The sequence below is a fragment of the Rhipicephalus microplus genome, chromosome 2, assembly GCF_043290135.1.
Source record: "Rhipicephalus microplus isolate Deutch F79 chromosome 2, USDA_Rmic, whole genome shotgun sequence".
NCBI lineage: Eukaryota > Metazoa > Arthropoda > Arachnida > Ixodida > Ixodidae > Rhipicephalus > Rhipicephalus microplus.
The window spans coordinates 87,041,103-87,056,072 of NC_134701.1; the positions used below are offsets into that span (position 1 = coordinate 87,041,103).

The 14,970-nt window shown below is 45.5% G+C and overlaps 1 protein-coding gene across 7 annotated transcripts in view; it reads left to right on the forward strand.

The window, feature by feature from the left end:
- The first annotated feature begins 1,204 nt into the window (after window positions 1-1,204).
- Window positions 1,205-14,970, forward strand: part of LOC119170833 (uncharacterized) — a 167,985-nt gene continuing 154,219 nt past the window's right edge. The window contains exons 1-4 of one of the 7 annotated variants that reach the window (XM_075886610.1): window positions 1,206-1,697; window positions 1,771-1,907; window positions 6,484-6,635; window positions 13,137-13,847. In XM_075886610.1, coding sequence (XP_075742725.1) covers window positions 1,597-1,697; window positions 1,771-1,907; window positions 6,484-6,635; window positions 13,137-13,247 — 501 coding nt within the window. In that variant the 5' untranslated portion in view covers window positions 1,206-1,596 and the 3' untranslated portion in view covers window positions 13,248-13,847. Of the gene's footprint in view, window positions 1,908-3,834; window positions 4,842-6,483; window positions 6,636-13,065; window positions 13,848-14,970 lie in introns of those variants that run through there. The other 6 variants (XM_075886607.1, XM_075886608.1, XM_075886609.1 and 3 more) reach the window with 6 other exon arrangements.

Genomic DNA, 14,970 nt, shown 5'->3' on the forward strand with positions numbered 1-14,970 from the left:
TAGAAAACGTGTTTACGGAGTGCTTTTCTTGCCACAAGTTGCATTCTGACAGCATTTTGGATGTATTGACAATCGTGAAAGAAAAGTTTTCTCAAGAAGTTGGGTGCGCACAACATGCCCCTGGCCTCTCAAAAGACGTAATCATCTTTTATATTGTTACGCAGTTTTGTGAAAGGCATTAATTCTGATAGAACCGAGAAGCGGGAAAAGGCAAAGCATCAAAAGTTGAGCCGCTGCTCCTGAAGAAGAAATATCCAGTAAGCAACTGTGCCCAGTATATATCTGATGAATAAATTTTCATGTGCTTGTGCCCAGTACTTGCGGAGAGTGGCTTCCTGTTTTTCTTATCTGTGGATTTTTAGTCTTTGCATAGGAATATTCAGTGGAGAAATAGCCAAATTACAGAGCCAAGATAGTGGAGATCTGCAGAAAGAATAAGCAGCTAAAAATTTTTAAATGCTGTGAAATGTATAACATTACGAGCTCGTGGTAACTTCCCGAGTGTGTGCCAAGGTTGGCATCGGTAATAATTCCACACGCTCGTAAAAGGCGTGCGTGACGAAAGTAGGATCCGAGAAATGCAACGAATCCAGTTTACAATTGATAGCCACGCAACGTAAGCTTTGAAAAGTTCGCCATCGCTGCTTATCACTTGTAAGAAAATTTTAATGCATCTCATGTTTGCACAGCATCCCTTGCATGCATCGAGTTCTGCATGCAGTTTAATCGCGCGAGTTACGCCGACAGAGTTTATGAAAAGAATGTTTTCTACAGCTTTATTCGCACGAGTACTGACGGTATTTGGTGTGTTTTATTTAACATCAAATAACGAGCTAACAGTATAGCTGCATACACTATGCTACAGTGTTCTAGATGGTTACCTATGCGCACGTGTAGGCCAACTGCCTACGCACCTAACTCCACGCTAGTTTTCTTTCTTTATTTTTATCGTCTTAGCAACATCAGCATCACCGTTTACCCTGCCGAAATTCGCGTGCATTACCATCCAGTGCACGGGATAACAGCGCACAAAAAGCATGATTTCAGTTGCGCATAAACGCCTCCGTCAAGCAGTGCCCTATATTGAAGTTGCTGGTGGCGCCACTACACATGTGACATACCCGGCGTCAAGCAGGGGACGTCAGCAAGCCCACTACCCTATTCTAGCTCACTTTATCTCCGCTAAACGGGGAAAGTTGGCTAACTCCCTGTGCATTTCAATCCGCCGGATTCGCTCGCAGGATTTCAAGCTGGACGGTTGTGCCCTCGCGATCTCCGACTTCAGCGTAGCTCCCGCCGACTGGTTCGCCCTCCGCGGTCTCCTGACGCCGTGTAGCTCTCGCATTGTGGCACCCCGCCCTTGGACTGCTTCGACCGGATCCCCACTTTCCTATCTCCTTCTTTTTTCCTCTCGTTGGCTGTCTTCTTCTTCGTCTATTTTCCTTCTATTCTTTTTATCCCTCCTTCCCCCCTCCCCTATAAGGCACTGCGCCGTGTCGCCTGAAGGCAGACAGAAATTAGGTGCCTTTTTCCTCTTCATTCTAATCACTACCACCACCAATCCGCCGAGCGGAATGGTGGGCTCGTGGGTTCGCCATGTGCGGATTTATGCTTAAATTGACTGGAGTCAGGCGGTTGCTGTGCGTAGCGAGCACGTTTGATAGCGTCTTTTCTTTTCCTTCTGCCAGTGGCAACAGGTATGTGAAGTAACGAGTTTGTACTCTTCGGCGGCGATCTCCTGTGATGCTCAAGAGCAAACGTTGTCATTAGCTCGGCACCAGAACACAATCTTTTCTTGGTGAAATTCGACAATGACGACGACTTGGGAGAAAGAAACCGTGGATACATCCGTAGGCATCATCCGCATGCCCACACTGCGGGGATCTGCAGGGATGTTGGTGATTGCAGTAAGTACAAACTTCGTGATCTAGACCCTCCGTGCGAACAGAGGAACGCCTTAGCTATTCGAAATTACACTCGGGAACAAAGCTGCGGTGACGATAATCCTAAATGTTTGGCCGTTGAATGTCAGTGAATAAATATGGAAAAAAAATATTTTTTCGCAGAATTGTAATCGGCTCCTTTGAAGTGAGTGGTATATGCTCTTTGTTCCCATTGGAGTCTGATTGCGCCTCGCTGCAGTGTCGTCGTGTGGCACGGAATTTGTACCCTTCTTTCGTGTGATTGTCAGCGTCGTTCTGTACCTCCCCGTTCTGCGCAGCTGTTCCGAGTTGTGTGCCTTATCCGTGGCGCAGTATCACACCGCAGTTAAAGTTAGGGTGTGGTGGCGCAGCCGCAATTTTTTTCGAGGGGGGGAAGGGTTATATGATTCAGCGATACGTTATGCGTGCGTTTATATGTGCGACTTTATATGTGACCGCGCGTAGACGTGATGGAGCTCAGAGAAGCGGGATCACGCGTGAGTATGAACGCGAATGAGTATCGCTTATTGTAAGCATGACTATAAACGTGTAAAAGTTAGTACATGTGAGTGGGTGCTAATAAGAACACGTGTGCTGAACTTTGAGTCATAAGAGAAGTATGTATTCCATGTATGTATTCCGCATGCGGAATACATAGATTAGCTTTGTGTGAATCAGCTTCAAATGACCACGCTCACGCCTCCAACCTACAGTAACATTCTGACATGTTTTTTGACATGGTTTCTAATCGCCACATGCAATAAATGTAACGCAATTCATTCTGGGAAGCATTGCGGCATATATTTCATTGGCATTGTTATATATTTAGCACTGTTTATCATCTCTATATGTGGCATACAAAAGAGAGTACTAACAAGGAGGACTTTAACTGTGTGTTGTAATTGCACTGCCACTAGTTTTTATGCAACGAATTCTGTTGGCTTGTATTGACCCCATAGCAAAATGATGTCAATGGTGAGACTTAATTAAAAAAAAAACTGTCTTTTCTCTACTTAGACTACCTTAGTGTGCTACAAACCTCTTCATTTTTTACCGAAGTGGCATTTTTGCCAAGTGCAGGTTTTTATTTTTTAGAGCCTATGCGCGACACGCTGGCAAAACATATTTGTTAATGGTACATTTTCTGTAAAGTTTGATAAAAGTACATTATGGATTCAATCAATAATTCTGTTTTGTAGAAAATTCTCGAAACACTACAATTTACTCAGTTTGTCTATGCTCTAAAGTGTGAAAATTTTCAAGCTGTCAAGAGCAAGTGTTTTATAATGAAAGCACATTGCTAAAAAGGCAAGTATTGAAAGAATTAGTGAAATGGTCAAATCATAGAGATTTTTTTTTCTTGCCTGGTTTTCAACCATTTCGTGAATCAAATGGCGGTCACGGGTGCAAACAATTTTTTGTCACTCAAAATATCTTGGGGAAATACTTTAGAGCTAATGCCTATATGTGTGCCGTTTTTGGAATCAATTTGATTGAAAGGATATTTTGGTGAGCGCCCTGGTTGGGATAGTTGGCGCGGAATGACCCGTATAGGGAGCTTGCATGAACAACGGCGACGCTATGGACTCTGACTAGGCAGCCATTTTTTTGTCAGAGGCAGCCGGGGAGTGCAGCAGCGGCGTCGTGTTTGCGAGCGTCGGCGTAGCTCGCAGGCGTGATCGAGTGCGATTGCGACGCAAATTTAACTCCAAGAAGTTTCGTGTACGATATTAGCCTCACCGCAAGACCATGCCGCAACGCTGTGCCAGAAAGACCTAGAGCGGCACGAAGAAGAGACGAGAATTTGCTCTGAGTGATACATTCAATCACGCTTCGTGCGGGCGACTGTGTAAGCGACGTTTGCTTGTGGCGGCACGTCGACAGCTCCGATATTCATGAATTTTCCATTCAGAGGACGAGTTTGAAAACCCGGGAGCAGATGAAGTTCAGAAAGGCCCTCGAGGCCTTCACAAGTTTGTGAAGAGTGGCTGAGTGCGGGAGCTGTAGGTGAAGAAAGTCGCCGCCGATACCATGTTCGTCGTCACTCAAGTAAGACGTGTTAAATTGAGGAGCGCTCTTCTCGTGCACGTGCGTCATACTCGTAGAATAACAGCGCAGTGGGATGCGAGCAGGCTTCGCTGTTCCCGGCCGTGCATGTGTAGTGCACCGCAGGGACCTCACCATCACTCTTGCCCATTAACAAGACGTCGACCGGGGCTTGTTAACACACTGGGAGTTTAACCTGAACAGACATTAGCATCTACGGCGAAGTCAAGTAATTTAACACCTCTTACCTGAGTGACGATGATCTTGGTATCGGCGGCGAAATTCTTCATTCACGACTCCTATTACCAGCCACTCGTCACAATATTGTGGGCATTGATTGCCTTTATCGAATTCAACAGCTCTTGAGTAATCAAACTCGTCCTCGGAACGAGAAATTCGTGCATATCGTAGCTGTTGACGCGCGGCCACAAGTGCACGTACGTCGATTACACAGTCGCCCGCGCGAAGCGTGATTGAATGGATCACTCGGAGCAACATCTCGTCTCTTCTTCGTGCCGCTCGAGGTCTTTCGGGCACAGCTTTGCGACGTGGTCTTGCGGTGAGGCTGATATCGTGCACGAAACTTCTTGGAGTTAAATTTGCGTCGCGATCACACTCCATTACGCCTGCAAGCTACGCCAACGCTCGCTAACACGACTGCACTGCTGCACTTTCCGACCGCCTCTGACAAAAATATGGCTGCCTACCCAGAGTGCAGTGTCGCCGCCGTTTATGCAAGCTCCCTATAAGACGTTCCTATTTTCTACGCTGTTAACATCATATGTCTCACGTGGAGTATGTTGATTGGGAAATCTGTAGATACGCACGGCATTGAATATCTCCGAAGTAGTAGTACAAAACTAATAAAGCAGTCCTGAGCATCGTGGGGTAGTCCCTGTAAGCCTCTGAGCAATCCTTTTTTGCGGTGTTGAAAGCTCCTCTGAGCATGTCGGTGTTGTCTTTACGGCATTGTGAGGCTTGGCAGGAACACACAAACAATGATTACGCCACATGCTTGACATCTACACTCGCGCATATAAAATGTAAAAGGCGACTGAAAGCTGCGGCTACTGCAGGATTGGAGTGATGCCAGGGTGATGCTTCAAGTGAAAACTGATCATAGCAAAGTGGTATGTTTCTGTAACTGGTATTGCACATACTACAATGTTACAATGAACTCTTGTGGTGCCCTTCTATATTTAGATCCTCAGTTTCGTGGATTTAAACATTCACTTTATAAGAAAGCATTAAAACATTACAATAGTTTGCGGGGTGATGATGGCTTTTACTACGGCCAAAATCACCTTAATCACTGCAGTACTTGAACATCAAGTATATAGGTGACTACACTCTCTTCTTTCTTATAACAAAGATATCTTTTCATGAATCCTGTCGTGCTTAGTTCATCTTGAGAATAAAACATCGAAATGGTGCTCTCGCAGAATGGCATGACTTTTTGTGTACAGAAGATTCACCAGCAAAAGTATTAAAAAAAATTGTGTCTTTACACATGAAATACGGGTATATGTTGTGCAGAGCTAGGGAGCAGCAGCACAGTTTTCACATGGCCTAAACAGCATTTGTTTTTTTTTTGTAAATGCATCCAGAACAAGTAATGGTCCAAGAGTGTTAAAAACAACAAGTGTAGCGCGTGCAGGAAGAAAAAAAAAATGAAGGACGGTGGGGGGCACAAGTTTCTTACATGTGCGAGGCCTTGCATCCTTTCAATTTCATAACGGCACAAATAAGCTGATTTCGCCACTGTGGAAAAACGTCTTAGTTTCCTTGTGAATACTGCAGAGGTACTGCTACAGCTACTAGTAGAGGAGATGCAGTTGGATGGATATAATTGGCCCTACTTTACATTTTTTCAGTGCTTTACATCAGTTCTCATTAACGAATACCAGGTGGTAAAGATTATCTACAGACCTCGTCAAGGGTATTTTTCGTAGCGTGAGTTGCTTTGTGGTGTTAGGCCTTTTAGAATAAATTTTTATCAACCTGTTCAGCTCTTTGTAATATAAATCGCATGCACTAACACATGCCGTAGTACACTATTGTAGCGATGGTTCAGACCGCACTTTCAACCCCTTGAAAATTTTCGATTTTAATGTGCATATGTGTGTGCACTCATACAAACACAAACATAAAAATTGTGGTTGAACACCCATCCCCACTTCTAATAAAAATATGGCTATGCTCCTGAAGAGTGTGAGTATGCATATATTTGAGTGGGTGTTGTGTGAACATTACTGGGTACCAACAAGTGTGATAAGACTCAAGGATGGACTGTAGGGAGTACCCACAAATATTTGTCAATTCAGTGAGCGTAATGTGAGTATGAACGAGAGTGTGTAGTTGGCCTCATGAGGCTATGTTAAAAGAAAACCAAGTCCTCTGAATTGATTCCACTTCTTGTTTGTGTGTTTTGTGTTCCACTAAATCTCTCAGCAAGATGCTTATGCATCTTTTTTGAAGTGTGTCAGTGAAGTCCTTGACAAAATTGTGAATTTAGTTTGCTGCCTGCAGGTGACTGTAGAAACGCTTCGTTCCTTGATGTGGAGGAGTTTGACTCTCCAATTTAGAGGAAAACATTGCCACATGTTAGGAGGGGCGTCTATTGAACCGGTTACCCTTGGGCTTGTGAAGCCATGTCTCAGCTGCAAGGTGAGTTTGCCCACTTTCAGGCAGCTCTTCTGGCCTCATCCAAGAGGTATGTTTCTTCATCTACTAGTACTATATTCTGCCGTGTTATAGGAGGTACCATGAAAACTCGCATATAGCCTGTTTTTCTTTTCTTATATTTTTACTATGCCAAATTTCTGCCTCGAACTGCATGCGAATCTCAATGATTTCCGGCCCGAATTCTTGGTTTTGGTTTCGGCAATACACAGTGCTATCATCATCGCCATCATCATCAGGTGTCGGCACACTTCTTCGGTAGGTAGCTCTAGTTACGTTAGCTCTACAGGTGCTAGTGGCGTGCAACAATAGGCATTACAGCCACTCAGTGCACGTAACAACGACCACGTTTCTACCTCTGTGACTTCCTGCCATGCCAGCTCTGCGAAGGCAGTATTTGCCGGCCCTAATAGAAAGGCTATCTTAGCTGGGGCGACATTTCGGCGTGGAGGAGCGGTGTATTTTTGACTGGAGGAAGCAGAAAAAAGTCTTCTTTGTATGCAGCGGCCAGCAAAGAAGTTTTTGGGGGCCGAAAAACGGAGCGTTTTCCGACGTTGAACTAGAATTGGTAAAATTTGGCGAACACACTGAACTACTTCTCTTTTTTTTTTTCCTTTATTACCGGTTTCGCACAAGGTACACACATCAATATAAGTCACTGTAAACAGTAACATACAAACAGAAGTGATGACAAAACAGCCGCGGAACTATTAGTGATTACAGTGCAAAAATTCCTTCAGTTCACCAGGTGTTCGACCCTGGAGAGCCATTCCGGAACAAAATCTTGTTGTTTGAGTATATCAATGTACTGAGCAATGCTTTCGCGGAACAGCATACGGGCCGGACAACTGTCAGGGGCACAGTAGTAACTGGCCATTCTTGCCTGCCATAGACAATGGAGGCCAAGCAGCATTATAAGATCAAGAGGCAGTCCCTCCTCTTTTTCTACTGTTAAAAACCTGATACCCAGTGAATGTAAGGGAAGTTCCTTTTTTAGAGTTCTCTGTAAAACATCCCAAAAGTAAACCCCTTCCCAACAATGCAGAAAAACGTGATCTATTGTCTCCGGCTTTCGGCAGATCAAACAGTTTGAACCCCATGGCATATAAACTCCTCTATCTTCTAAAGAAGTCTTAACCGGTAGTGTTGTGGAGTGTAATTTAAAGAAAAAGCTTTTTGCACTAGGCTGAATTTGCATTTTCTTAACACGCCTAAAAACATCATTGCCTTCTCCCCCGCTATTAATTAACCTATACATAGGAACTGGAAAAATCATGTCGCATATGTCTTTATGCAATTTCTTTCGCCCGACCGAAGAAAGGTATTCATTGGAAAACCGAACTGACAAGAACCGGACACTGTCTGCAACTTCCTTAAAGAAACCTCGCGTAGCTCCCGGCATGCTTGCGGTGCTAACCACAAAGTTAGGCAGAACAGGACAAAGGCGTAACTGGCATACTGTTCTTAAGAAGGGGTGTTGAACATCTCGAAAGAAAATAAAACGATTAACTAGTTGTCGCACGAACAGATGCGACAGGCTTAGTCCCCCGTGTTTTACTCTTCGGAACAGATTTGTCCTACTACATTTTTCCCAAGTAGACCCCCATATAAACACAGCAAATATCCTATGCAGCTTTTGCACATGCTCTGTGAGCAACAGAAAACCTGCATCACGTACCATAATTTGCTCATTAAAAATATGTTGCATACAGTGGCTCTGGCAAACATTGAGAGACAGTTGCCATTCCTCTGCGCTGTCCTTTAGCACGTTACTTTTATTTGTTCAGTCCAGTAATCATTGGTGTCTTTGTGTGCTGGAAAGGCACACCTGGATATTTTACTGGAGTATTAAACCAGTGAATGTTAGCATAGGTATCTGGGATTGATGTCCAGTCTCCGTGCCACAACCGCAGACACTTTCCCCAATTAACCAGACTTCCTGTAATTTCTCCAAAATTTTTAACAACGGCAACTGTCTCCTGTACACTCTCTTTGGTGGTGCAACACACTGCTACATCATCAGCGTATGCCAAAACCTTTACCTCGGCGTCAAACACTCTGAAACTACGGATGGTCTCGTTTTCTATTATGGCCAAGTATAAGCTCTCTATGTACAATGCAAACAAGAGTGGACTTGCCGGACATCCCTGGCGTACAGAACGTTCCAGCCTAATGGGAGACCCCGGGATCTTGTTAATAATTAGTCGTGTAGTAGAGTTCTTATACGCCAAAACTATGCCCTCTGTAATCACCGATCCGACATTGACATGTTCAAGTAAGGAGAATAACACATCTTGCGGGACGCAGTCAGAAGCCTTTTCTAAATCAAGCTGGAGGATCGCAACATGAGAATTAAAAGCATTGCTACTCTCAAGGACACATCGCATTGTGTGTGTGTTCATTAATATTGAGTGCCCCTTGATGCCACACGTTTGGTGCTCCCCAACTATTCCGGTGATTACGGACTGCAATCTACCTGCCAATACTTTCATGGGTATTTTGTAGTTAGTGTTGGTTAGCGAAATGGGCCTATATGACGAAACTAGTTTCAATTTTGCTTTGTCATCCGTCTTAGGTATTAGAATAGTGTGCGTCTCGGCAAATGAAGGTGGTAACGCTTTGATTGTGTAGGCTTCCTTGAACACAGCTTGTAACACTGGTGAAACTTCTGTTTTAAAAGCTTTATACCACATCGCACCGAGACCGTCAGGCTCCGGCGACTTCCCAGCGGCGAGACTATCTATTGCACATTCAATTTCAGAAACGGTTATAGGCCTCTCTAACGCTTCTTTCGTTTCGAAGGATAATTGCGGCATCCGGCTCAAGAAAGTGTCCTCGAACTTCGTAACATCTACTAATGTGGCTGCGAAGAGACCCTTGTAATACCGAAAGAAAGCTTCAGCGATAGTGCTGTTAGTATTTAGCAGAATTCCATTTTCCTCTATTTCGTCGATGTGATTACGACGCGCTCGTGATTTCTCGATTCCAAGTGCGCGCTTGGTAGGAGTCTCCCCCATAGCCCACGCCTCTGCTCTCGCTCGAATAAGGGCTCCTCTGTAGCGTTCCTGCTCTACTAGCTCAATTTGTCGTTTCACCGTTCGAATATCTTCTCTTATGCACCGGGCTCCTTGCTTTCTAATGCTATCAATTTCTTAAGCGTTGTTCTGAGTTCATTTTTTTTCATTCTTTCTTGATATTTTAAAGTACTAGATCTCGATATGGCTTTCATTTTAACGCTTTGCTTCAAAAGCTCCCATTCCTCGCCAACATTACAGGCTCCAATCACTTTAATGTTCTTAGTTCCCTCAATCACAAAATTATTAAAAATGTCATCCCGCAGTAGTTTAGCGTTGAACTTCCATAAATCCCAACTAAATTTGTTTTCTTTTTGTTTAAGTCCCACGTTGCATTGTACAAGACAATGGTCAGAGAAAGAGACAGGTAAGACTGTGTAACTATTGCTTTTAGCTAGCGTCTCCCCGGCCATGTATATTCTATCAAGACGTGCGTGACTGGTTCCCTGAAAATGCGTAAATTGAACTTCGCGACCTGCTTCGAGGCACTCCGCAACATCATCCAGGTCAGATTCATTCATCAAGTCATAGAGCACTTCAACACTTCTGTCTCGCACATGGCGGTTATTAATTCTATCTTTCGCGCTCAATACACAATTGAAATTCCCCAATAAAACAAGCTGTTTTGGTGTCCGTAAATGTTGTTTAATCAACGAAAAGACAGTGTTTTGGTCTGCCTTCACGTTCGGCGCATAGAGACAAATGACGCGCCATTCAATTTTGCTAGTACTAAAATCACAAGTCACTGTTCTACCAGAGTCACAAGAAAAGTGACTTTCAACAATCAATCCCGGAATCTTTTTAACAAAAAGAACACAACCGGCCGAAGTTCCATTTGCGTGACTAACTGTGCCATAATATTTAGACGTCAACCGCAGCATCATGCTCCGCGTCTCCTCCTCACCTTCCACTTTTGTCTCCTGCACGGCTAACACGTCAATATCTTGGTCAATTAACAAGCGATACACTTGAGCCTGCTTTTTCCTGAAGGCCAAACCTCGGACATTTAAGGTTGCAAAGCTCAATGCCCAGTGACTAGCCATCGTTACTCGCTAAAAAAAGGAGGGGGTAGGCCCGGAGCATGGTGGTTACCGTGTACGTTTAGCTCCCTGCTAGACGTCTCTGGGGCCATCCGGTGGTCCGGCATCAGTTAGCTGCTGGTCCCTTGGAGTGCCAACCGGTCGGTCCACAGGTAGATTGGACCTCGCTCTGAGGCCCGAGCGCCGCCCCGGTGTCGCTTTCGCTGGTGGTCCCTGAACTTTGCTCTCGTGAGCAGTGCCCGCAGATTGCTCCAGCGAACGCTTGACCGCCGAGCTCGTGTTGATCCCGAGGGTCATTCCGTGCGCTGGCATGTCACGTGCTGTCGCTGCTTGCGTCGACATGTCCACCAATTGGCTTTGTGCGTCTTCAGTGGAATTCTCTTGGCTGCTAGGGCACATGTTTTTATGTCATTTATTTTAGTTTAATGATTATGTTAAGGGCAAGTTGATATCATTTCTTCCACTGTTTTGCAAGAGGCACATATCTTTTAAATCAAAAGTGATTTTTACTAAATGGTGTAATTACGGAGCTGTTTCATCATGTTCACACAACCGATGAGTAAGTACTTTAATTGAAGACAAACAATCCAGTGGACCGAGTTAATGTGCATATTCTGAAATATGCACAGAAATAACGACATTAACAAATAATAAAGCGTTACACTAAAAGCATCTGTGCGCACGTTCAGTGGTTTTATTTGGCCGCAATGCGTCAGGTCGTTATCGTGAGTGAAACTTACTCACTCCCACGTACCTCTCGTGAATCCAAGCTGCAAATAGTCGCGCGCAACTCGCTACGTGGAGTATTGCAGATCAATTCAGTGCGCTGGCTAGGCGTGAAAAGCGATGTAATATCATCCGCCAGCAGTGCCGATGATTTGTCGAACGACTTGCAGCACGCAGAAGGTGCCTGAAAAGCGGTACTGTGCTACTTCGACTGTGCTTCGTGATTGTTAATTGAGAGAGTTGCAAAAGTAATGGCGAAATTGTATTATCTAGAAATGAAGGGCACACCTGTAAGAACAGATAGACGCACAGCAATAGGCATGTGCAGGGTTTTCATACATGGAGAACGGGGGCGAAGGTTCGTTGCAGCGTCCCTCCCCCTATTATGTCAATGTATGAGGCTGACTTTGCACCCCCCAATGATTCGCAGCGTGCCCGTCCCTACCACAGTACTACATAAACGTATGGTGTTGACTTTTGCACCCACCTTTTGCGTGACAAGAGAGTGGGCACCCTCCACCCCCCTTCTCCCAAACAACACTCGATGTCCTGAGGTCGTCCTCATAGGGTACAATCGTCTTCGCACAGTTCTCAATGGCCTTAGTACTTATTGAGGACGACACAAGCTGGTTTGCTCCGGATATGTCTTTTCGAGTGCTCTCTGAGGACAACAATTGGTCCGGAAAAGTTCGTGTTAAAGATATTTTGGGGATGACAAAAGCATTGCACTGAGCACTTCGATATAATTCCTCAAGAGCTTTGCGCACCAAGTCGATGCATTTCATACGTGAAAACTTTCTCCACACGTTTGTTTCTTACAGTCATAAAGTTGTATATTTTTGCCTTGTTTTTTATTTCGGCAGAAAATTTTCAAGTTATGCGTCGTGCTTAATGACACACGCATAATCACTTGGCTTAGGTATCGAACCTGGTAGTGCGAAATGTCCATTTGAAACAGTGTGTTCTTAAATGTCACAGCCATAAATTAGTCATTATACGCGGCTGTGGCGCGTAATAACAAACTAGGAGCTGGCAACCACTGAAAACGCCTCTTAGATTTCCCGTGCCTGCGGGATGGACAAGAAACGCCGGTCATCTATGGCGGCGCTGCCTACATAGAGGTAAGGGTCTTTGTACGTGGCCTTCAAGATCGGCAATTTTGGCATTTGCTACTAATTTCAGAGGATGCCTTGTATTAAATAACATTATTTTAACATTATTTAACTTTAACATTATTTTTGTTGCATATAAGCTCCAAAAACGTAAAAATCCATTTGAAGACACCCCTACTTGAGTGCCTCCACCACCGTAGTTCCGCCGATCACCGCTTTCCAAGTGATTGCCGATAATCTAACAGGCACGGGAAATCTAGGAGGCGTTGCCACTGACTATGTGGCACCATTCTGAATAGTCAAGTTGCCAAGCCATTCCAAGCCAACTGACTGTCAAAATGGCAGTGGCGGCCCTGTCAGGGAAAGTGCAGTGGACTAGAGAAGGTTCGTGTTCTTTGTTGTATGTGTGCATGGTTAAAAGTGAGATATGTGTGAAAGTGTAAGTCGTAGGTGATGACCGTAGGTAAATTGCCGTGTTGATGGGTGCACTGGGCTGCTCAAGGTTCAGACTGATCATGGATGCATTGTCACCAGCCGACCACAGCGAGGTGTGGTTCGAAGCGGCCTGGAGCAACAGCCAATCGCAATCAATTGGGCTTCGAAGCAGCATGCTCCAAACGTGAAAGGATCGACTTCTGCATCTGACACATGGCCCGACGACCTCAGGCAAGTCAAGTCAACGCCCGTGTTGAGTGTACTGATAGGCTGTCAGAGCAGAGCCTCTAACACTAGTGAGTGCATTGGACGTGATGCACGTGGTGATGAGGACACTGTGTCAAATTTTCGAGGAAGATTACAAACGTAGTTGAATGAGCTGTGTTGACTGCCTTGATACTGCTTTTCTTTTTTCAGACTATACGCGGACTAGAATGCCTGACAAAGCTGTCAGTTGTGATTAATTACTGTTAAATAAATTTCAGTCAACAAGCTTTGTTTGTTTTACTCTAATAGTCCAGCACTGTCATCTCTCTGTTGATTGATACAGTATATATACTCGAGACCTCGCAGGTGTTTTTCTTTTTATGTACGGAAATATCATGAAAAGAAGTACCGTAAAAACCGGACTATAGGTCGGACCGCAATATAGGACGACCCCCCAAAACTTCGAATCGTAAAAAAAGAAATTTAAAAAAATCGCAAAGTATCGCGGCACACCCTTACCTTGATAAAAACGCAACGCAACTAGCTGCACTGTGGTAACATTCATTTTTATTTAGACACTGTTCAATGCTAGGAGGTCACGAAGTTACTCGGACTCATCCGAACTCGAGTCGGATGATGTTTGTTTTTCACTAGCGATGTCCCAGAGTGCATCGTCCTCTGTGCCGTCTAACGCGTTGCTGATGCAGCATTTGCGGAAGGATTTGCGAACCATCTCTTCCGGGAGGGATTTCCAGGCTGACGACACCCAGCCACAAACGGTTGCGAGCGGTGGACGCCGTAGGCGGCCAGCGGGGGTCTTGGGATTGTCTCCCAGCATCCACTCACTGTAGAGCTCGCGCACGCGACCTTTAAACGGCTTGTTCAGCACAACGTCCAGTGGCTGGAGTATAGATGTCAGTCCCCCGGGGATGACAACAAGATCCGTCTTGCCATCGGACAGCGATCGCTTCACATCGGCCGTGAGGTGACCGCGATAAGAGTCGAGCACCAGCATGCTCGGTCGTTGAAAAAGGGCACCGGGTCGCCGGTTCCACACGAGCCGGATCCATTCAAGCATGAGGGATTCGTTCATGAACCCCTTCTCGCTTGCCCTCACGATCACATCCCGAGGGAAGTCCTCCTTCGGTAGCGTTTTCCTTTTAAAAATAATATAAGGAGGCAGCTTCTTTCCGTCTGCTGTACACGCGAGCATCACGGTAAACCGCGAATGCTCGTTGCCCGTTGTCAATAGCTTCACTTGCTTCGCTGCTTTCTCGGTCACAGTCGTGTTCGATGGCATATCGAACCAGACCGGAGTTTCGTCAGCGTTGCCCATGTGGCCCATCATGTAGCAACGCTGTCGACGAAGCTCGATGACGAAGCGCTGATACTCCACAAGCTTGTGCTCGAACTCTGCGGGTAGTTTTTGGCACACTGAAGTACGCCGCCGCAGAACAAGGCCCTTCCGCTTCATGAATCGGCGCACCCACGATGGCGAGCCCTTGAATTGCGCCCTCGTGAGCCCCGAGTCGCGCGCAATCTCGAGCGCTTTCACGCGGATGCACTCCGTTGTCACGGGTAGCGACCTTGCGCGCAGCTCCCGTACGAACTCGACGAGTGCCGTTTCCAGTTCGGGGTGAACTGCAGTCCGTCCACGAAACGACGTTTTCTTCTGGTTGCTGCAACTTATGATGCGCTGTTTCTGGCTCCTCCAGTATCGGATGCT